The sequence below is a fragment of the Nicotiana tabacum genome, chromosome 7, assembly GCF_000715075.1.
Source record: "Nicotiana tabacum cultivar K326 chromosome 7, ASM71507v2, whole genome shotgun sequence".
Taxonomy (NCBI): domain Eukaryota; kingdom Viridiplantae; phylum Streptophyta; class Magnoliopsida; order Solanales; family Solanaceae; genus Nicotiana; species Nicotiana tabacum.
In genome coordinates this window covers 102,324,553-102,349,536 of record NC_134086.1, presented here as the reverse complement: position 1 = coordinate 102,349,536, position 24,984 = coordinate 102,324,553, and the positions used below count along the sequence as shown (strand labels likewise).

The window sequence follows — 24,984 nt, the reverse complement described above, 5'->3', positions numbered from 1 at the left end:
AGTGACGATGGCGCTTTGAGCCTCGGTAGGACCTCGGTATTTGCTCGAAGGACGTAGTGCGACCCTTTGTTTGTTCATTCAGATACAGCCGAGAATATGCCTTTTGGTTACTATTTCACTATTTGTTTATCCTTTAGCCCCTTTGACGGTGGAGATATAGGTATTTTGGGTTGTGTCGGCCACATTGACGGGTATGGCGGTTTTCCCTTTCGTTGTTTTGTTTGCCGTGTTGAGTCCGTTGAGGAATTCGAAAGGCGGGCATAATTTGGTCAAGCAGTCCGAGCTACTTTGTCACCTTCGATATGATAATATTGGTCGAGCTACCTGGATCCACAAGTACATGCTTAATTTGAAATGTGTTCACAAGAAAAGAAGTTACCTGTGTTCCATTATGGGGATGGGATAGAGCCTCGAGTTCACTTTTCCCTGTCGAGGGATGTTTTTGTTCTCCTAGTCGTGAGTTCCTAGAGGGAGCCAACACCTCAAAATATCGTATCGATGACGTGTTGCGGCTCATCTGCTTCGCTCTTTTTGGTCGTATCTCTTTCCTAAAACTAATATTTGTCTCGGTCGCTGAAAAATTCCCGGAGGTGACCTTTGCTGAGTAATCAGGCCACTTCTTCCCGAAGTTATCAGCAATCTTTAGTCCTGTGCCCGTGCATGTTGTGAAAGTCACACCCTAAGTTATGGTTCCTTTGTGAAGGGTCTGATTGTATAGGCCTTGGCCATCTGGTGTCTCTAATTTTACTAATGGCAAACACGATGTCTAATACGTCGATGTTGAAGTTGTATTTCGACAAGCGAGGTGCCTCCGTCAGCCCTGTGTACCTATCAAACCTAGCTCTTCTGAAAGTACCCAAGGATTCTGGCCTCGGTCCATCCTTCGATCATTGCGGGGTATGTTGCGCCTCGAGGCGTTTCTTCTATCTTCAGCGTATGGTTGGTATCTTTCCTTGTTTGGATTTGTCTCTTTTGACGGAAGCCTGCTGGGATATACTGAGCCCGAGGGGGCTCCTAGTTGGTCGTCTTCGACCCTGATCTTTGGCTGGTATCGGTTGTGGACGTCCGACCAGGTCACAGCGGGATAATCGACTAGGTTCTGCTTCAGTTGCTTCAAAGCTACCGAGCTTCACTTGTTCAATCCTTGAGTGAAGGCCTGTACCGCTCAGTCGTTAGAGACCGGTGGTAGTTCCATTCGTTCCATTTGAAAGCGAGATACGAACTCTTACAGCATCTCGTTCTTCCTTTGCTTAATTTTGAAGATGTCAGATTTCCTTGTTGCCACCTTGATGGCCCCGGCATGTGCCTTTATGAAAGAATTTGCCTGCATGGAAAATGAGTCTATAGAGTTTGGAGCTAGGTTATGATACCACATCATATCCCATTTCTTTCCCCAAACTTCTTTAGCAAGACAGACTCGATCTTGTCGTCCTTTAGGTCGTTGCCCTTCATTGCGCAAGTATAGGCAGTGACGTGCTCATTGGGGTCCGAAGTTCCATTGTACTTCGGAAGCTCGGGCATTCTGAAATTCTTTGGAATGGGTTTTGGGGCCGCTTCCTGCGGGAATGGCTTTTGCACAAACTTCTTCAAATCTACACCTTTCAGAATCAGGGGTACGCCCAGAATTTGGTCGACCCTGGAGTTGTATGTCTCAACCTTTTTGTCGTTGGCTTCTATCTTCTTCTCGCCCGATTCAATCCTCCTCGTGAGGTCTTCAAGCATCTTTATGATGGCGGGGTCCGATGCAGACCCGTTGTTGCTTGATCTCTTCGGTACCTGCTCGGCTGGGGGAGCCGTCCCTGGTGCTACCGTGCTGGGAGTTTTCTTGTGACTTTACAACTGAGCAATCGCCAGCTGTTGTGCCTACAACATTTCAAAAAAAACGTGAAGGCTAACCTCATGTTCTTCCCTAGCGGGGGTTTTTTGAGCTTTTTGTTAGTCTCCTTGGTGCACGCTCCTATTAGTGTGGGAGCTTATATTGACCTGTTGGGCATCGCGTGAGACCGCATCCATAGGAATTAGTTTTGGTGCATTCTCAAGGTTTCGTGGTGGCACACCAACACCTTAAACATCCACACCATTCTCTCCATCGTTCTCGCGATTGTTCTTTACCGAGTCAAACAATTTGACCTGAAATCAAAGATCTTGGGCAAGAAAAAGTGTGAAAGATAACTTGCGTTATGTAGTAGAACCAACAAGAAAATAATCACTATTATTTTTAGCCCCACGGTGGGCGCCAAACTATTTACCTTGAAAATGGTAATAACAATTAAATTTTATTTTGTGGTTCTAAAAATATGTGATCTATTTTTATGCTAGTTTTTAGGCAATGGATGCTAAGTGAAGTACTTGAAATCAAGATAAGAGCTTAAAAACGATATGTTAACCAAATCGAATAGCTATCAATTGGGGCTTCGAGCTTGCTTATTCGGGGCCTCGAGGTCGAGTTTGATGTCCGCCGAAGGTAGTTGATGTATGACTAACAGTTATCATAAAATCAATGACGGCTCTTTATGGCCAATAATAAGCAATAAATGAAACACAATAAATAGAACACAATGGATATGAACAATAAATGAAAGTAAAGAGATCAAGAGAATATGTTAGAGAGCAGAGAGAATGTTCTTATATATTTAGTATTGAGCAAACGAACCTTACAAAATGACAAGGATTCACATTATATATGAGGGGTATTCCAACATAGTACAGATGCATTGATTACAAAGATATGGGGCTGGTACAGTCATTTAATGTCTTAATTCGTTTTTTGGACTAGTCCACTAGGCTTTGTCACCTATATGTATGCGCCTTGGGAACATCACCTTGATCCACCGAGACCGCTAATTTACATTGCCTTGAGGTCGGTCGCTATTTACACTACCTAGAAGTCAATCACCTAGAAACCTCGGAGTCGATCACTAAAAATCCTCGAGATGCCTTGATGTTCGTAAAATCGAACCGTCGATTTCTACCGTATACAATTGTCTTATTACAAATAGAAGTTTGGGATTTGAATTCTTATAAGTGAGCTCTACCATATGATCTAGAGTAAGAAGAAAGAGTGACAGTCCTAAATGCCCCGTAGCCTCCTGCTTATAAGTGTGGTGCATGACACACCCATAAATATGACTCTACTAGACACGGCTTGTAGACTCCCTAGGGCAGAACTGCTATGATACCACTTTTTTCAAGACCCAAACTGATGGGCCGCGATGAGCACCCGATACCTTACTCAACCGAGTACCAACATAACATATCTTTTTATGTCATACTCTTATAGATATTTGAGCTGGAAGGTTGCCATGAGATAAGTAGGGTACAACATGTAATACCAACTTATACATAAGACATAAGGGCCTATAAGACCTAAATAACCACTCGTATACTGAACATAGGTCGACAAGGCCATACAATCTTTTACGTACATGACATCTGTCTACAAGTCTCCAAGAATAAGAAATTTTCATAAGGTTGGGACAGAGTCCCGCCATACCAAACAATACACGTCTAAATCATACTAACTAAACAAGCAACTCCGAAGCAAATGAAGCGCACCAACATCTTTCGCTGAGCTGATAGCCTACTTGGAGGGCTCTTGACCTGTCTATCGGGACCTGGGGAATGAAACACAACGTCCCTAGGCAAAACGGGACATCAATACGAATAATGTACCAAGTATGTAAGGCACATAAATAAGTACATAACAGACATGGAAGAAATATAGAGTAGATGACTCAACCTGTAAGTTTGGAAAACTTTGTAAGTCATGAAATACTTGTAGTGTCATGCATATGCATATGAATGTCATGTCGTACATAGGTACATGTTTCATAACATCATCAACCTCTGAGGGCATCCCATCGTATCATCTCGGCCATTGTGGGCAAATCATCAATGTATACCAGCTGATCAGGTGGTGGTGCGTGTATAACATCGCAATCGTCGACCTACTCATATCATATATATATATATATATATATATATATATATATATATATATATATATATATATATATATATATATATATACGCGTATATAATGCCATCTGGTCATGAGTCAATGTACATGTATAAATGCATGAAATACATAAGAAATACGTTAATAAGATTTTTTTCGGAATGCCATAAAAATCCATATACCTTTCGGATAAACTTTATCAAATACGTAGTTTTTTGAGACCCATGAATAGAAGATAATATAATAATCCACACGGGGAATCAAGAATATAGGCACCCCTAGTATTTCTATGAATAGAGTCATTTAGGGAAATTGTGTATTTGCTCGTTTTGTTTGTGTCGTATAGATAATGCCAAAAAGAAGGAAGGGTTAGCCTTAACATACCTGAAGTAGGAAAAAATCCGTATAATATTCCTGGAAAAGATTGTACCGTGCTCTCTTATAATTGCAAATCCCGTTGCTATTGTGTAGTATAACTTTGTATGAATTCCTTTGCTGAAGATCGTTATTCGTGAATTTAATATAAGGTGAATGTGATATACGGTTAAGTCTTTCTCTACAAATCCAAGAACTCTTCATTACTTTCTTTGTGAATTAGAGAACCTTTCTTAATGGCATATTTTCCACCAAAAATGAGGTTAGGAATCGCTTTAAATTGGTTGGTTTAATGGGCCCCACTTTAGGATGATTAATGTCACATGTTTTACTAAATCTTTCCACCTTTCAAGTATAATACAAGAGTTACAATGTTGGATAAGTACCTGCCACGTTTTTGGGATCCAATATTTATCCAAAATCACCATTAATTAGCCACTAATTTCATGATTAATTTGATAATCTTCCACCATTCAATAATTAACCAATTACCCACATAATCAAGAATTATCTCAAATTACTTCAAATACAATCCACTTTTAACATACCTTGTACACCTTACTATTATGGCCATGTGGTATCTTGTATGGTACTAGTCCATAAATACCGAGTATTTTAGCTCGGGCCATATTTTATCCTAAAATGTCAAACTTCGACGAAATTCATTTTCTTCGATTTGCTTACTCTCTCACCTTCATGAATTTACTCATTACTTGTTAGGAATAGAATAATCCTTATAATCTCCAAATAATCTTTTCCTTGGACTGATGTTCATTACCTTACGACAAATTCAACGTAAAATACTACAGGGTGCAACATCGTCGTAATTTAATACTGTGAAGCATAACATCATCGTAATATAATACTGAAAGGCGTAACATCATCATTGTAATGTAATACTACAAGGCATAACATTATCGTAATATAATACCGGAGGACGTAATATCGACGTAATATTGCGGGGCATAATAACAAGAGTGTTAAGGAAAGCTCGGGGTGCCAAGAGAGGGTCATGATAAAATGGGTAGAGGCTTGTAATATGATTTTCAAATGAGAAAGGCTAAAGGCTCAAAGGGGTTTACTAGGGATAATAACATTGGTTGGTAGTAGAAAACTCAAATGGGCCAAGGAGAGCCTACAATCACTTTTCAAACCAAGTAAAACTTAGGATTTCGACTTGAAACACATTCGGGGCAAGTTCTAGACCCTTCGCACGGTTACTTGAACTAGCAATAATTCATCTCATCCCTCATGCAACCGGATTGTTAAAGTGGATAGAGTCGAGGGCCTACAATGACCACATTCAAGTTTAAAGATCACTATGGTCTAATTAAACCACTCGATGATTGCCAAAGTCAACACAAGAGTCACAAAGTCACTAACTATAGCTATTTCTTTCAAAAACCTTGTCTCTAACCATAAACACGTAGTTAAGTGTGTTGGTACCAATTGAAGCATGATTGACTCTTCGAGCATGATTTAATTTTATTACTACTACTATTATTACCTAAACATAAAAAAAATGGACTCATTCCCTTAAGAAGATTGTCACGCCGTCCATCATTGGGACGAGTCACCCGGTTCACATAACAACTACCTTTGAAAAGAATCATGGTATTAAGAAAACCAAAGGTTTATTATCTACTAAACATAAAGAGAAGATACTAAATCAAACAAAGAAGCAAATAAGCAAAAACTACTGAAGATAGAATGAATATACATAATGAGAGAAAGAGAGAATATATACATAATAAGAAAAAAGAGAATAATATCAAGTTATTACATGCCAAGTGTATCAGAATGTATCAAATATGATCAATAAACTCCACCTCCCCCCACCACCGAATAAGGATAAGCATTATCCCTAATGCTTAACAAAATAAGAGTAAAAGAGGGGAAAGAGTAAAGAAAACTCCTTATAGATCCTTGGACATCTCTGTGTCCCCATCAATGTCACTGCCTTGAGTCTCATCCAACTGAATCTCATCATCCTGAACTCTGGGTATGGTTGGGTTGGTGAATATTCGACGCACTACCTTGGCAGTGGAGACAACCAAGTCTAGCTCCTTAAACTGGCCAGCTGGTGCTACCGGTGCTGATGGTGTTGTAGGATCAGGGCCTGCATGGTGTGGGTCAATCAACATGTCAAAGGGGAGATCTCCAGCTACAACAAGCTTGGTCACATATCTCCAAAGCTTGTACACTAACTTCTTGCTGGCTTGGGACTCTTTCGTCTTCTTTACTTCTTTTTCCCAGCTCTTCGATCACTAACCCGTGCTATACCAAAGTATCCGTGATAGTGTCTGGTTTTTTAGGAGCTTCTTCAATGTCTCTTCCATGATCGGGGGAAATTGAGGTTCCTGAACGGAAGACTGTGCTGCAATAGTACTGGATAAGTTAGACATCTTTGCAGTGGCTGTCTACATCCAGTTGTTGAGACTCGCCAATGTCTGGGAGACTCGTAGCATAGAAAGTGGGACAGTAGGCATGGGCACCGGCTTCAAAGTTGAGGTGGACGCTGTCGTAGGAACTGCAGTAGGGACTGAAGATGATGGTAGAGACATAGATACATCACTAGAGGAAGGCTCGACCGAAGTGGATGGAACATCAACTGCCTCTGCCACTACCACGACTGGCTCATCAGACTAGCCTGTGGCGGCTGATGGCTGGCCTTTTCTCTTCAGGTTGTTTGCATCCATTAGTGACCAAGATAAAGACTTCTTCAACTTCACCTGTGTGTCATAATCCCTCGGCTCTACCCTCGCATCCGTGAGATATTCTGTAATAGTGTTGGATATGGGTAAGACGAGTCATCTTGCCGAGCAGTCATTGAGATGTTGGCCGATATCACGACACCCACATTGATAGGGTACCCGACCATAATAGAAGCAACCATAACTTCCCGAGGGATCGGAAGGTAAGTCTTATTATAGCATGGGTCCAATCTGCTGTAGCCAAAGGTTTGCCACCCCTTTGCCTTAAGAATCAGAGTGCTCCGTCGATAGGAACCCCAGCGGCAATCCATGGTGTGGTGGCCCAGGTGCTGCTAGAATCTCCACTAACCAAGGTCGGGCTGCATCTCCCATTTCATACTTATCCAAATATTCGTTTGCCTCAACATCATCAAAACCCAAGTACGTGTTGAGTGTATGTTGATCAAATCTCACTTTGAGGTTACACACTTTGGTTACCTTTGTCCCCTTTTTGATATGCATCACATTAGCGTAGAATTCATGGACTAGGTACTCTTTGGTTTCCGCTACACTTTGAGTGAACCATATCCACCCCCTGCGTTCTTTGAACTGTCTCAACACTACTAGGTTATACCTCTCCAAATCTTTCAACTGAAACTGTCGCTCAAGAGTTAGCGACCTTATTGACAACTATGTACAAAAGCTGGTGATGGCGGTCGGGCTAACAAAACGGTCCACCCAAAACTCTTTCTTCTTTGACCTTTCAAGGCTGGCAGCTATAGCATTTCCCCATATGCCATCATCGGGGATATCCTAAACTGGTGTATCTTGTGCCTCGGGGTCAAGTGTAGTCGATGGATCAAAAGCCTGACTAGCACTTTTGGATCCCTCGGAAGTGAAATGAGATGAGGATGACTCGTCCCTGAGCTGGTATCTCCTCTGCGGCCTTGACTGTACGGCCGACTGCTCTTGCATAGAGGCTGAGTTGCTCTCTGATGCTTCCCTAGACGGGACATAAAATCTCATCTCTAAGAGATCTGCACCTCTCCCTCTGTCGGCTGTAGCTTTCTTTGTAATGGTTTTTCGCTAGCCGAGGGGTAAGACACTCTTGCCTTGACCCCTAGAAGGTTCACCCCTCTATTTAAAAGTGTCCTCTGCCTCTAGATCGAACCATTTTCTATATCAAACAAAGATGACTGTTAGTTGCAATTCAATGTTTAGACATACAAGGAGATATGCAAGTATACACTAGAAACACAGTGAGGTTCATAGTTAAAACATGCTTGCAGAATAAGGATCTGCGGTCCACACAATTTTCTTATGGCTGCAGATGAGGCCTTGCGGACCGCAAAATTTTGTTTTGCCGTTGCAAAAGGTGAAGTGCGGTCAGCACAATTTCTCTTGCATCCGTAACTCAGAAACCCAAAATATGCCAACTCTCTGATGATAGAGAAATGGCTTATGTGCGGCCGTAACATGTTTTCTGCGGTCCGCACAACTAGACATGCGGCAACACATTTGATTCACAAAGTGTAGACTCTCTAATGACAGTAAATGGTTGTTCTGTAGCCGCAATGGGAATTCTACGGTGCTCACATTTTACCTTGTAGCCGCAGACCCCTTCTTCCCTAATGATGCCATAGAATCCATTTATGTGGATCACACAATTAGACCTGCAACCGCATAATTCAAAAACTTCAAACAGTTCAGTTGGTTCATTCTAGGTTTTGCAATTTTTGTGCACAATTCGACATGGTAACATGATAGAGGCATGAAAATATGTTGACCTAGTCCCAAATGAGCATGTATTAGGTAACCCACTACAGATTTACCCCATATGAATGCACAATTGTGTTCTACTAGCAAATGGCCTAAAAATAACTAAAAATCTATAAATTAAACTAAAAATGCAAAATTCTAACAAGGAATTTAAGTATAGCAGATGTGAATGAGTGTAAGGAATGAGTGATCAAAATTGTTGGGTGTGTGGACATTTGAAATCACAATAGAGGACTATTTATTTATACTCAGAGAATGAAAAAGAGTAAGAAATGCCCTATTTCCTCTATTTATACCATTTGGCCAGTTAAGGGAAAAGAAGGTCGAGTGCGACCGCCCAATTTCAATTACGGTCTGCACTCTATTATCTGGGGCTTCATTCTTGGTTTTTTATCTGTTGTTCGTAATATTTTGTGTGCTGTCACATATTTCTTGTTGTGGTAGCAGATTTCCTCTTGAGGTCGCACATCGACCTTTTCTTTGACGGACTAAACTTCAAAGAGTTTGAATTTTCAACCTTTCATTTGTTAGGTCCGCAAGATAATTATGCGGCTACAGTGCACTATTGCTGCAACAACTAGAAATGTGCGGTCCGCAATTCTTGCAACACTTAGCCAAATTTCTGTCCACAATTCATGTAAGTCACACTCAACCCTGTAGCACACTTTAAGTTAAGTTAGCACAAAAATAACACCTAACTACAAAAGTAAAAAAGGAAAATAAACATGGGTTGCCTCCCAAGAAGTGCCTGATTTAACATCGCGGAACGTTGTAGAATACGATCAATTGAAATGAATGACCGCCACGACGTGGCCATCTCCATTTTTTCCCAAATAGTGCTTCACTCGGTGACCATTGACTCGGAATACTTCATTGTTTTTGTTCTTCAAATCCAATGCACCAAAAGGTGTCACACATACGATTTCAAAAGGACCGCTCCATTTAGACTTTAGCTTTCCGGGAAACATCCTCAACCTTGAGTTAAACAACAACACAAGATTTCCCACCTTGAACTCTTTGTTCCAAATGTGTTTTTCATGAAGATATTTCATCTTTTCTTTGTATAAGGACGAGCTTGCATAAGCATGATGCCGAAACTTATCCAATTTATTCAAATGTGCAACCTTCAAGTTAGAGGCTATATCCCAATCAAGGTTCAACTTCTTTAGAGCCCACATGACCTTGTGCTCAAGTTCCACCAAAAAATGAAAAGCTTTTTCGAACATCAACCGGTACGGTGACATCCCAATAGGTCTATTGTAAGTTGTCCGATAACCCCATAATGCATCATCAAGCTTCTTGGACCAATCCATCCGGTTAGCATTCATTGTTTTGGACAAAGTACTTTTTGTCTCCCGGTTGGAGACTTCCACTTGGCTTCTAGCTTGTGGATGATAGGGAGTAAAGATTTTATGAGTTACACCATACGTGCTAAGTAAAGTGTCGAAAGCCTTGTTGCAGAAATGTGACCTCCCATCGCTTATAATAGCCCGTGGAGTAATAAACTTTGTGAAAATATTCTTCTTCATGAATGCTAGCACACTTCTCGCTTCATTGTTGGGTAGATCAACGGCCTCAACACATTTGGACACATAATCCACCGCGACCAAGATGTATGTGTTTCCACACGAACTTACAAAAGGACCCATGAAGTCAATAACCCACACATCAAAAATATCAATCTCCAAAATCATAGTGATAGGCATTTTTTTTTTTGAGATTCCACCGGCTCGTTGACATTCATCAAATCTTTTCACTAGCTCACTAACATCCTTGTAAAGAGTGGTCCAATAGAAACCACAAATTGGCAATTTGGCCGTCGTTTTTACTCCACCATGATGATCACCATATGGCGAGGAATGACAAGCCCCAATAATTTCACCTTTCTCTTCCTCTAGTACACATCTTCTAATCACTCCATCCATACAAATCCGGAAAAGGTATAGTTCATCCCAATAATAATTGTGACAATCTCATTTGAGTTTCTTCCTTTGGTTTAAAGAGAACTCATCCAGGATGATTCCACACACAAGAAAATTTCTTAGATCTGCGAACCATGGCACCTCTTCCCTTGAAATAGCCAAGAGTTGCTCATCGGGGAAGGATTCATTGATTTCAAGGCCATCATGCAGCCTCCCCTCCTCCTCCAAACGAGAGAAGTGGTCCGCCAATTGATTTTCACTCCCTTTTCTATATTGGATGTCAATATCAATCTCTTGCAACAAAAGCACCGATCTCATCAACCGAACTTTGGAGTCCTTCTTGTTCATAAGATAACAAAGTGCCACATGATCCGTGTGGACAATAACTTTTGCACCCATCAAGTACGGGTGAAACTTCTCAATTGCAAACACATTGGCAAGGAGCTTTTTTTCCGTGACAGTGTAGTTGACTTGGACACTATTCATGCTCTTACTAGCATAGTAGACCGGATGAAAAATCTTGTTGATACGTTTCCCCAAAACAACCCAACCGCAACGTCACTTGAATCACACATGAGTTTAAACGGCACATTCCAATTTGAAGCGGTGATGGTGGGAGTACTTGTCAACTTGAGCTTAAACAATTCAAAAGCTCTCATGCAATCATCATTGAAGTTGAACTTAGCATCCTTGTCAAGAAGGTTGCACAATGGATTCACCACCTTAGACAAAATCTTTGATGAAGCTCCTGTAAAACTCCACGTGGCCTAAGAAACTCAGCACACCCTTCACCAAAGTTGGAGGTGTAAGTTTAGAAATCACCTCAAACTTTTCCTTGTCAACTTTAATTCCATTCTTAAAGATATTTTGGCCAAGGACAATGCCTTCCTCGACCATGAAATGACATTTCTCCCAATTGAGTACCAAATTTGTTTATTTATATCTTGCCAACACTTTATCCAAATTTGCAAGACAATCATCAAAAGAATCTCCAACCACCGAGAAGTCATCCATAAAACTTCAAGGTAGTCCTCCAAGATGTCCATGAAAATAGCCATCATACACCTTTGAAAAGTCACTGGTGTATTGCACAAACCAAATGGCATCCGCTTGGTTGTTTTCTCTTGATCTTCTAAAGCAATAAAAATTTGTTTTTAGCCCGAATACCCATCAAGAAAGCAATAGAAAGCAAGTCCGACCAATCTATCGAGCATTTGATCAAAGAAAGGAAGTGGAAAATTATCCTTCCTTGTGGCTTTGTTGAGCTTGTGATAGTCCATACACACTCTCCAACCGGTCACCGTTCATGTAGGAATCAATTAATTCTTGTCATTGGTTACCACTCTCATGATGCCTTTCTTCAAGATATATTGAACCAGAGAAGTCCACGAACTATCGGAGATGGGGTAGACAACCCCATCATTCGTGCATAGTTGTACGACCCCATTCCTTGCAAGGAGTTCACACATTCCATGAATCCATCCATCTCGTCATCATCAAAGTTGAGCAAGATGGCCTCCATCATATCACCAACATTAATAATATCACTCATATAATCAACAATAACATCGGTCACAAAGACCACAAATGAGTACACCTCACTGCTACTTGGTTGCCGCATTCACTTACACACATAGAAAACCGTTTTTTCACCACCAACCCGGAAGGTAAGTTCTCCGACTTCAACATCACAAAGAGCCTTCCCCGTAGCAAGGAAAGGTCTTCCAAGAATAATCGACACTTTATAATCAACCTCACAATCTAGAATGACAAAATTTGTGGGAAGAATGACTTTATCAACACGAACCAAGACATCTTCAATCACTCCCAAAGGTCTTTTCATAGTATGATCGACCATTTGCAATCTCATAGAGGTGGGCCTTGGTTGCCCAATTCCCAAATCTTGAAAACCAAATAGGGAATCAAATTGATACTTGCCTAAAGATCCCAAAGAGCTTTAGCAAGTTCAGCACTTCCAATTGTACAAGGAATCATGAAAGCGCCGAGATCCTCTAACTTAGGAGCCATTGAATGCACAATTGCACTCACTTGATGAGTGACTTTGATGGTTTCAAAATTCATTGACCGCTTCTTTGTCACGAGATCCTTCAAAAACTTTGCATAGCCGGGCATTTGTTCCAAAGCTTCAACTAATGGCACATTGATTGAGACACTCTTCATCATTTAAATGAACAACTTCAATTGATTCTCACCATTTTTCTTGGTGAGTCCTTAAGGGTATGGACGTGGAGTCTTATGCAATGGTGTCGTATTTGCACTACCGGTTTTGGTATGTAATTAATGTGATCCCTAGACGGTCTCACCTCCTCTTGAGTCTCTTCCACACCGTCATCAATATCAATCTGAACTTCATCATTTGATTGCACCACATTGTTTGGGATATCTTCTTATTGTATCATTTGCTCATCATCCACAAGTTGCCTTTTACTTGAGGTGGGTGCATTCCCACCTTTTCCACTTCTTGTAGTAAGTCCATTACATGCCCTGTGTTGTTTCCACCCTTTGGGTTTACCACCGGGTCACTTGGTAGTACCCCATTAGGATGAGTATTTAGAGTTTGAGAGATTTGCCCCATTTGAACTTCTAAATTGCGAATTGATGTGTTGTGTGAGGCAAGTTGGACGTTCGAATCAGCATTCTTCTGCATCATTTGCTTGAACATATTCTCAATGCGCCCCATTTCATTGTTTGAATAACTTGGACAATGGGAAGGATAAGAAGGGGGTTGTTCGGTTGTTGATACATCGGTGCCTTTGAAAACCTGACTCCTGGTTGCCTTGATTATTGTTCTATCTACCTTGATTGTTACTCCCCCCTAATTTCCTTGATATTGCCACTCCGATTTCCTTGATTTTTGTTGTTATGCCAATTCCCTTTATTGTTGCCACCACTCCAATTTCCTTGGTTGTTAGAATTCCAATTGCCTTGATTATTTTGAGGTCGCTATTGTTGTTGGTTTGGGCCTTGGAACTTGTTTCTTTGCCCTTGAAAATTGTTCACATATTCCACCTCCTCTTCTTGTTCATTGTAAGAATCATCTTGAACAAAACAAATATCCTCTTGCATATAGTTATCCACTTGATTTTGCACTTGTGGATCCTTGGTCCTTCTCTTGTTTACCATCATGTTCACCCATTCCATGGCATTGACTTGCTTAGGATTTTTCACTTGTTAAAGTTGAGCCATTTCTAGTTGATTCATGGTGGTAGTCAATTCGGCAATGGCTTGCCTATGGTAATGCAACTCTTTGTGAAGGTGGATCATGTTCGGATCACCTTGTGGGACATTAGCCCGGGATTGCCACTCGATGATGTTTCTGCCATTTCATCCAAAATCTCACATGCATCCACATAAGGCGTAGTCATAAGTTTCCACAGACAAGTTGATTCACTACACATTGGTTGGTCGGGTTAATCCCATGATAGAAGGTTTGTTGAATCATGTTTTCCGTCATATCATTGTTGGGATATTCCTTGACCATTGTTCTATACTTATCCCATATCTCGTGTAGTGTTTCATTGGGCTCTTGCTTGAATGCCAAAATCTCATCTCAAAGTGTAGCCATATGACAAGGAGAGAATAACTTAGCAATAAATTTCTACGTCAACTCATCCCAAGTACGAATGGAATGGTTCGGTAGTTGTTCCAACCAATCTAAAGCTTTCCCCCGTAGAGAAAAGGGAAAAGCCCTTAGCTGCAATGTATCCTCGGAGATATTTGTTTATTTGTTCACCTAACAATTGTCCACAAACCCCTTCAGATGTTTATATGCATTTTGACTTAGAGCACCAGTGAAGAAACCCCGTTGCTCTAGCAAAGTAAGCATCACATTGGTGATTTAAAAGTTGTCCGCCCTAATACGGAGGAAGGGGGAGGGGAGGACTATTGCACTAGCATACCCTTTACTAGGTAACACTTGGTGTGGAGCCACTCTTGGTAGAGGTAGAGGTGGAGCAGAGATATTGTCATGAGGCGCTCGACCTCTTCTATTTGCTTGAGGTTCAAGAGGAACCTCATCAACTTGCTCATTGCCGACGTCCACATCCCCCAAAGGCATATTTTCGAGTTCATTATTTGCTGCCATAATTGTATCTAAAATTGTTTCACACAAGTTAGTAACAACTGAAGGAAAAGAAGATATCCCAAAAACAAACCCAAATATATAGCTAACACCGTTTTTGATTCCCCGACAACGACGCTAAAAATTGATCATGTCCAAAGCACACCTCAAAAGAGATATGAAACGCTTGTATGCAATAATAAATACCCAACTAGGAGTCAGGGTCGAATCCACTGGGAGTTAGGATGGGAGTTAGGGTTACAAATTTGAAATGACCAATTAGATTATTTAGATTGCACTTCCACAACAAGGTTTTGTTTTCAATTTCTACTGTTAATCTAATAATTGAAAGATAAAGAAAATAGACTAGACATAAATGTTTTTAAGGTTTTTTCCAAATGGGTAAAAGGTCCAGGGTTGTGACCATAACCTAGCTGTTTGCCTAATGGGATAAAGACGTTAATACTTGTTTTGTTGTTTGAGGTGTATTATAGCTCAAAACTCTACATTACCCACTCAATACCTCTCGGTCAGAGAGTGATTTTGCCTAATTTAGTTTTCTCAAGAACAAATACGTATCAACCAAAACAGTTGATAAGAGCTCAAGTCGAGTTATTACTATCTCTAGGTTGAACCCTTTAATTAGGTTAATCAATCTTTCAATTGACCAAATTCCTTGTTAACTAAGTTATCCTAGACTAGGTCCCTCTTTCTCAAGTAGAGACTAAGTCAAATAGGCATAAATCAATGTGTACAACCATTAACTCTATAATTATAGCATGAACTAAGCTAAATAATCAACACTTAATCATAAACAAGCACTAAATTAATCACCCGTAAGGTTTACACACTAGGGTTGGGTCACAACCTTAGTAGAAGTCTAGCTACTCCTAATAGAAATTACAGAAAATAGAGAAGAAAAGCTAATTAAACTCATAATAGAAGATTAAAATAAAGAAATCTAATGTTAAAACACCACAATAATGTAAACCTTCCTAATATAGTAAAGAAAAACGGCTACAACTACTTCAAATATTCAAACTTGACCTAATTTTGTGAAACTCGTCTATTTATACAAGACTAAAAATCTCGACAAGAATGCCCCTAGGGAGGTTCTTCAGCCGCACAATTCCATGTGCAGTCCGTAGATGTCTTCAGCTGGCAGGAAGTGGAGTTCTACAGCCGCACATTTCTAAACTGTGGTCGTGAGGCAGTCCACACATTTCTGAACTGCGACTGCTAGGCAATCTTCTGTGGCCTCACAATTCTTGTGCGGTCCGCACTTTACAAGGACATTAGTACTTGGTTTTAGCATACTCTCTGAACTTTGCATCTTAATCAGTAAAAACCTAGATTTGCGGCCTCATAATTCATGTGCATACCACACATTTCTAAAAGTCATGTTGGAATTTCCTTTTTGGCTTGCGGCCGCAGATGGAATTCTGCGTTCTGCAATTTCTTCCGCAACCATAGAACTCATTCTGCAGACCGTACTTTTGTGCTTCTGCGTCCTTTATTGCCTTGTGCTTTAGAACACTCTTCTTTTTTATTCGGATTTCATCTCAGGAGACCAAACTTCCAGAATTCCTGCAATTTTGCACAATTTCATTAGTTTCAGGAGCACAATTCAATACCTTTGGACTAAAACAAAAGTTAAAAGGTGCTAATAAGCAGTCAAAATCCCCACTTATCACCTACCCATAGATGTCCAGCCCACCTTAAGCCCAACAACATACCAGCCCACCATACCCTCCACCGTCAGCCCAACAAATATCTCCAAACCATCGTCCACCAAGCAAATTCACATCCTTTATGTCGCCCACAGGCAACACAAATTCTTTTACCATTTAAGTGCAAAACCTTTTTACTGACTCAGCTCCACATGTCACACTCAATACCCTTATGCCACCCCCTATTTGTCCAGTTAACTCATACATCACCCTTCAACCACCTGACACAAAAGACCAACCCACCTTAATTCCATATTCAATAGAAACTTTGGTCCAATTAATCAATACTCCTAAATAACACTTCTCCAAATATAATACTTCATCCTCCCAATTACATAATTTCCATGCAACATGCTCCTCTCTTTCAACTCTAATTACTTCAACATACCCATACTCTACTTCTATTACTCCAACTCACTTAATGTCATCTGTACCTTCCTCTATTCATGGACCAACACCAACCACCTTATCCTCCACCGACCCTGTTCATCACTAAAAATACCTCGGACCTCCTCCCCACAGTCATTGGTTGGAATAGGGTCTCACCGGTTAAGCCCTCCTATTTTCCCTAACAATCAATGATCAAGAGATCATAGTGGTTCTATAAAACTTCTCCTACCTAGCACAATTTGTGTCAGAAGGCATGAGACTAGGCATGGATGCCTTTGGTAAGTCTCACTGGTCGATGAACGCTCTACCACCATGCACTCTACACCTTATTATGGAAATCCCTTTCTACAACCCCCCCCCTGCTAGGACCGATCTTCTCCCCTTGGAATACTCAACTAACACTATCCTTACCGATGGACCTAATGATGCTTTTACACAAACCTCTGAACACTCTACTTACCTTTCCAGCCTGATCTTTCCACCCCAATCATTGTCTTTTGAACCTGACGCAACAACCCAACAACATGACCTATCATCCACCCTATTAGAAATGAGAGAGACAAGAACCTCTCGTGAAACTCTCAACGACCTTCACAGCTAGAGGCGGATCAGGAATTTAACTTTATGGGTTCAAGATTTCAAATTCTAGGACAAACCTCAAGGTACTATACAATAATAGTCGAACCATGTATGAGTGTTAATATTCCATATATTTAAAAAGTACTGAATCACTAAGCACAAAATATATTAAGTAAATATAACCATTACAATTGTGCCTGACGACTTGTCATATTTTGAAAACGATCTTTGATCGCATTATTAGGTATACTTTAAAATACTTCATCTTCTATATAACAAACTAAACAGACATTTATAAACTCATCACCAATTCTGGTACGCAAATCATTTTTGATGTATTTTATTGAAGAAAAAGCTCTTTCTGCCGTTGCAGTAGCGACAGGCAATATCAAACTCAACTTCACAAGCAAATAAATAAGTCCCCAAATCTTGTGCAACTCTGTTTCAACTAGTGTTTCTGAAAGATCTCCAAGCCCTTTCAAGTTAGAGAAATAAATGTCTTCTCTTACATAAAAAATATAGTTGTCAAGCTCGTAGCTAAGATCATCAAGCTTGGAAATTCTATACTCATGAGCATAAAGTTTAGCAAGCTTCATAATTCTTTCTTTATCATAATTTGCAAAAAAATTATTCGGACTCAAACAAGCCATACCAAGAAGTATATCACTATTCACTGCATCAAAATGACTATTAAGTTCTGAAAGTTGCAAATCAATGAAAACATTAAAAATGTCTATACGCAAATGATGAGAATATGTCACACTTGAACTCCTAACTTTTGACTTTCCAAGATGATAATTCTTATCCATTTCAAGGATCACAATACCATGCTTGGCACAAAATGAAGAGGCAACAGCTATCAAAGATTCTCATTTAGACTCTCTCATTGATTGCAATTGGCTCTCGGCAAAACCAATGAGCTTCATAGCATTTACACTATTGATCTTTTCTTTGCAAAACGATATTCAAATCGCTTGTAATTGAAACACTAGTAACATCAAAATGCATAAACTCAATCGATCTGATGTCATTCACTAGACTTTTTGCCATTGATCTCTCAAGTTAATCTGCACCCTCATTTGCAAGAACTTCAAGAACATGAATAATTGACGAGAATAATGCAATAAAGTTACGCACTGTCTTAACATAATATCCCCAATGGGTATCTCCTGGCCTTTGAAGTCCAAGTTCTTGATTTTGTCCACTTTCCATATCAACTTTACCAAGCACAAGCAATTCCTCTAGTTTTTGTGCTTCATCCTCTCGGAGCAACTCCCTGCTTAAAAGAACTTCCAATAGTATTCAAGACATTAGCAACAATATCAAAACAATTGATCCACACCATATTGTTTCTTTTCAATAGCTACAAGAGTCATATGCAATTGATGAGCAAATCAATGTATGCAATAAGATGAAGGAGTATCTTTCAATATTAATGTTTTAAGCCTATTGATTTCTCCTTGCATATTACTAGCTCCATCATAACCATGTCCCCGTATTTGTGATCGACTTAATGAATGCTCTAAAAGCAAAGAATGGATTTCCTTTTGCAATGACAATGCAGTTGTGTCTTTAGCATGAACAGTACTAAGGAATTGCTCTATAAGTTTTCCCTCTTTATTGACATATCTCAGAACAAGAGTCATTTGTTCCTTATGAGAGACATCCTTAGATTAATAAACCAATATTCCAAAATAATCTCCATTCATCTCTTCAACAATTGGTTTCATTGTTTCTTTTGCACAAGCATTTACAATCTCTTTTGGGATATTTGGAGCAGTCATCATATTATTCCATGAAGCATTCCTAACACAACTTTTTTCACTTCATCATCTCTATCCTGCATACCACTGCGAGAGATCTAGAATGTTTTCTTTTTTTTATAGATGTTCCACCTTCATTACTGCCTCGAAAAGGCAATCCTTGTTTTAGGAGAAATCTTGCTACATCAATCGAAGCAGTCAACCGAAGTCGATACTCATTTTTAGCTTTCTCAGACTGCTTGTCAAAAGAGGTTAAAATTGATTGTTCTTGATTTATCAAATCTCTTATCATTTTGAAACATCGATTGTGAAGACTATTAACTTCACCAATATATGTATTAAGCCTTTTTGTAGCTTTATTAAAAACTTTAAAACCACTCTTTGTGAAATAATCCCCAACCTTTCCATGTCCTCCATGCTCATTTTTAAATAAGTAGCAACATAGGCAAAATGTTGCATCAACTTTGATACTATATTATAACCAACCCGAATATGAAGTGTTAACCCACTTGGGATTACATTGGCGCATTAGTCCACCAAAATTTCTTTTTGGAAACTTATGATTAAGAATTTGACTGTCATGACCCAAAATCCACTAGTCGTGATGGCACCTAACCCAACCTGCTAGGTAAGCCAACTGACATCTATCCAGTTTCAATAATATTTAACAGGATACTTAATCAAAATAAATTATCAAAATCTTATACACTTTGTATATGTGCGAAATGGGGAGGCCCGATTTCACGGTCACTGCACCACTCCCTTAGCCACAAAAAGGCCCCGAAGATCCGGGGACACGGCTAGAGGCTTCTACCTCGAAGGATCTTCACACTCGACCTCGACGCAACATGAGTCAGTGGTTATCGAGGGTAAGCGAGAAGTTCCCTAGGCGTGTGGTCCGAACTGGCGTCACCTGCAAGAATAGTACCAGTCTGCACCAGATTACTAGGTAGCTGTGCCAGCTATCTTACTTTGTAATAAATGCATTTGTACTATGTTGGGATTCTCCCTTATATATAAAGGAGTTCCTTGTCATTTTTAGGGGGATCTGATACTCAATATAAAAAATACATGAACATTCTCTCTACTCTCTAACATGTTCTCTTGATCTCATTGCCCCCATTTATTGCTTGTATTCATTGTGTTCTATTTATTGTTCTTCATTTATTGCTAATCATTGATCATAAAGAGCCATCATTGTAGCTCTCATAACTGTTAATCCTCCCCCGATTGCCTTAAGTCGGCCACCAAACTCGACCTCGAGGCCTCATATACGCCAGCTTGAGGCCCCGATCTCCAGCCGTTTGGTTCGATTATCATATCGTCTCTAAGCTACAATATTGCTTTCTAATCTTTTACTTAGCATCCATTGCCTAACAACTAGCATAAAAATAGATCACGGATTTTTAGAACAACAAAATCAAATTTAATTATAATTACCATTTTCTTGGTAAATAGTTTGGCGTCCACAATGGGGAAAAAAATAATAGTGATTATTTTCTTGCTGGTTTGCTGCACAAAATAAATTATCTTTCACGCATTTTCTTGTCCAAGATCTTTGATTTCAGGTCAAGATGCCTAAACTAGTAAATGTACCTGAAAAAAAATAGCCTCAAAGACTGTGGAAAGGGCAGTATGGTTACTCCAGGTATGGGTGTGCCACCGCAAAATCCTGAGAGTGTACCGGAACTGATTCCTGAGGGTATGACCTTATGCAACACCCAATACGTTAACACCAGTCCTCACATTAAGAAGAGCGCATGTCGAGGGCTTCAGCGGGAAACCCAGAAAAATCCGACCTGGGCAAAAAGAGAGATTCCTCAGCGTGACGTTCATATGATCATCGGGGGGACCGATATTCCCTAAGGACCCATGATCAAATGGAAAAAAATATCCGCTGTAATAGAAGGGCCAATTCGAGGCCGCATGACCAAAGACACCCTTGCATTCAACGAAGAGGATTTTAAGACCTTGACGTAACCACATAACGACGCACTGGTAGTTTCATTTCTTTTAACTAACATTCAAATTAAATGTGTGCTCGTGGATCTAGGTAGCTCGGCCAACGTAATCAGGTCAAAGGTAGTAGAACAGCTTGGGTTCCTCGATCAGATCGTACCCACCTCCCGGGTCCTCCACGACTTCAACATGGCTGGCGAAGTAACGAAAGGAGAGATCGCCCTCCCGGTTGACATGTCCGGTACCGTTCGGAACACCAAGCTCCATATCATCGGTGGTGACATGAGGTACAACGCACTGCTTAGCAAGCCGTGGATACATAGCATGAGGGCAGTACCGTCAACTCTACACCAGATGATGAAGTTTCCAACAAATGACGGAATAACAACTGTATATGGAGAACAACATGCAGCAAAACAAATGTTCGTAGTTCACTGAGAGGCGTCGAATACTATACACTCTACCTCAGATGAGTCGGGAAGCATATAGACCTCCGAGGGTAGTGAAGAAGATTTCCTCGCTCCTTGAATTTTTGTTGCCCCCGAAGAGTCGGATGCAACGAAATTGACAGTTGAAGAACTGGAGCAAGCTATTTTGGTCGAACATCTCCCAGAATGGAAGGTATACCTGGGAACGGGATTAACCCCCGAACTCAAGAAAAAAATCATTCAATTCCTTATTAATAACATTGACTGTTTCGCTTGGTCCCACTTAGATATGACAGGAATCCCATCAGAAATAACAACCCATCGACTAAGTGTCGACCCCAGATTCAAACCAGTGAAGCAAAAAAGAAGGCCCCAGTCCGAAGTAAAGCATGCATTCATCAAGGACGAGGTAACAAAACTCCTTAAAATAAGGTCCATTAGAGAGGTAAAGTACCCCGAATGGCAGTCCAATGTAGTGGTTTTGCCTAAAAAGGAAATAAGTTAAGAATGTGCGTATATTATAAAGACTTAAATAAGGCATGCCCCAAGGATTCGTTCCCATTGTTTAAAATTCACCTTCTGATCAATGCCAGGAGCGGCCACGAGACCCTCACTTTTCTCGATGCCTACTTGGGGTATAATCAAATTCAGATCAACCCCTAAGTTAGGGAAAAGACTTCATTTATCACAAAGTATGGTACTTACTGTTACAATGTAATGCCCCTCGGGCTGAAAAATTGCAGGGGCTACGTACCAATGCCTAGTCAATAAAATGTTCAAGCATCAAATAGGCAAATCCATGGAAGTTTGTATTGATGACATGCTAGTTAAGTCCCTGCGTGCAGAGGACCATTTGACTCATTTGCAGGAAACATTCGACATCCTCAGAAGTTACAACATGAAGCTTAACCCCGAGAAATGTGCCTTCGAAGTGGGTTTGAGCAAATTCTTAGGCATCATGGTATCAAATAGGGGGATAGAGATAAACATCGACAAAATCAATGCCATTGAAGAAATCACGGTAATAAATAATGTAAAGGCCATGCAACGGCTGACAGGGCAGATAGCGGCTCTGGGCAGATTCATATCAAGGTCATCAAATAGGAGTCATCATTTCTTCTCTTTACTAAAAAAAAAGAATATTCGAATGGACTCTAGAATCCCAACACGCCTTGGATGAGTTGTAGCGATATCTGACTAGTCCGTCTTTGCTCCACACACCAAAGAGGATGAAACGCTGTATTTATACCTGGTCGTATCCGAGATAGCGGTGAGCGGTGTACTAGTTCGAGAAGAGCAAGGTACACAATTCCCTATTTATTATATAAATTGGACCCTGGGGGATGCCGAAACTAGGTATCTGCACCTAGAAAAATTAGCTCTTGCGTTAATAAGTGCATAGCAAAAACTGAAACCTCATTTCAATGCCATCGTAATTGCATTTTAACAACGTACCCTCTCTGAAGCATATTGCATAAGCCCGAACTATCGGGCCGATTGGCCAAATGGACCATCAAACTCGGGGGTATGATATCGAGTATCAACCCTAAACGACTATCAAGTCCCAAATTCTGGCGGACATCATGGCCGACTTCTCACCCTCTCTCATTCCCAAGGTAGAAAAGGAACTTCACTAAAAACGGGCACATCTTCCGGGGTGTGGACCTTGTTCACTGACGGTGCCTCAAACGTGAGAGGATCCATACTTAGTATAGTCTTGAAGCCACCTACGGGTGGCATAATCAGGCAATCTATAAAAGTTGCAAGATTGACTAACAATGAATCCGAGTATAAGGCTATGATTGCAAGTCTGGAATTGGCCAAAATCCTGGAAGCTGAGATCGTCGAAGCAAAATGCGAGTCACTTCTGGTAGTAAATTAGGTAAATGGGAGCTTCGAGGTCCGAGAAGACAGCAAAGATACTTGGACAAAATCCAAGTCACATTACGTCGTTTTAAAGAATGGACCCTAGTCCACATACCTCAATAGCAGAACAGCGAGGCCAATGCCCTTGCATACCTAAGATCATCTGTTGAAGAAGATGACCTACTCCTCGGGGCTGTTGTTCAAATATCCAAATCAGTGGTGGAGGGAGGTCATGCCGAGATTAATTCCACTAGCCTAACATTGGAATGGAGAAATAAATATATTGACTATTTGAAAGATGTGAGACTACCCACGGATCCAAAGGAATCGAGGGCCCTGCGAACCAAAGCACCCGACTCTCGCTTGACAAAAATGAGACTCTGTACAGAAGAACTTTCTATGTACTCCGAGAAATTCAGGAGGGTACTTGCGGAAACCACTCCGGCGCCGATTCCTTAGTCTGAAAGGTGATCAGGGTAGGCTACTACTGGTAAAACATGAAAAAAGACACCAAGGAATTCGTTCGAAAGTGAGACAAATGCCAGAGATTTTCCCCTATGATTCACCAACCCGATGAACAACTACATTCGGTCTTATCGCCGTGGCCATTCATGAAATAAGGAATGGACATCGTTGGACCCCTACCAATGGCACCGGGTAAAACTAAATTTATTTTATTTATGACTGACTATTTCTTGAAATGGGTGGAAACGCATGCCTCCGAAAAGATAAGAGAAAAAGAAGTCATTAACTTCATCTGGGACCATATTATGTGCCGATTCAGGATTCCTTCTGAGTTAACATGCGATACTAGGAGGCAGCTCATCAAAAGCAAAGTAACACAGTTCCTCGAGGATCACAAAATAAAGAGAATCCTGTCGACGCCCTACCACCTGTATGCAAACGGTCAGGACTAGTCTACAAACAAAACCATCATCCAAAACTTAATAAAGAAGTTGGAAATCACTAAGGGAAAGTGGAGAGAAATATTGCCCGAGGTGCTATGGGCATACCGAACTACCCCAAAATCAAACACATGGGAAACACCCTTCTCTCTAGTATATGGTGCCGAGGCTTTGATACCAGTAGAGGTCGGAGAGCCAAGCGCTAGATTCCAACACACCACCAAGAGTTCGAACAACGAGGCCATGACTACGACCCTCGAACTATTGGATGAAAAGAGAGAAAACTCACTTGTCCTAATGGCCGCCTAGAAATAAAGGATCGAAAGGTATTATAAGAGGAGAACAAACCTCTGACACCTCGGAGTCGGGGACTTGGTCCAAAAGAAAGTCACCCTCAACACCCGAAACCCTAATAAAGAGAAGCTAGGCCAAAATTAGGAAGGACCATACTGCGTCCTCGGAGTAATTGGCAAAGGGTCCTACAAGCTCGGTACCATGGAAGACGAACAACTTCCAAGCAATTGGAACATATTAATGCTGAAATAATACTACTATT

At 40.6% G+C, this 24,984-nt stretch overlaps 2 protein-coding genes across 2 annotated transcripts; both read right to left on the bottom strand.

Moving 5' to 3' along the window:
* Positions 1-17,758: 17,758 nt before the first annotated feature.
* Positions 17,759-18,316, bottom strand: LOC142162207 (uncharacterized). The gene has a single exon (XM_075218529.1). It carries the CDS (start codon positions 18,314-18,316, stop codon positions 17,759-17,761), a length of 558 nt encoding a protein of 185 aa, XP_075074630.1.
* Positions 18,317-18,569: 253 nt separating this feature from the next.
* LOC142162206 (uncharacterized) lies at positions 18,570-19,153 on the bottom strand. Its single transcript, XM_075218527.1, has 2 exons — positions 18,979-19,153; positions 18,570-18,796 (listed from the first exon to the last, which is right to left on the bottom strand). The coding sequence occupies exons 1-2, from the start codon at positions 19,151-19,153 to the stop codon at positions 18,570-18,572; spliced, it is 402 nt and encodes a 133-aa protein (XP_075074628.1).
* Positions 19,154-24,984: the final 5,831 nt, after the last annotated feature.

Coding starts and splice junctions, on each gene's coding strand:
- LOC142162207 (XM_075218529.1), bottom strand. CDS start 18,316: ATGGATAAGAATTATCATCTTGGAAAGTCAAAAGTTAGGAGTTCAAGT.
- LOC142162206 (XM_075218527.1), bottom strand. CDS start 19,153: ATGACTCTTGTTCTGAGATATGTCAATAAAGAGGGAAAACTTATAGAG. Junction 18,797..18,978: donor ACATGGTTATGATGGAGCTA/GTAATATGCAAG, acceptor TACTATTGGAAG/TTCTTTTAAGCAGGGAGTTG.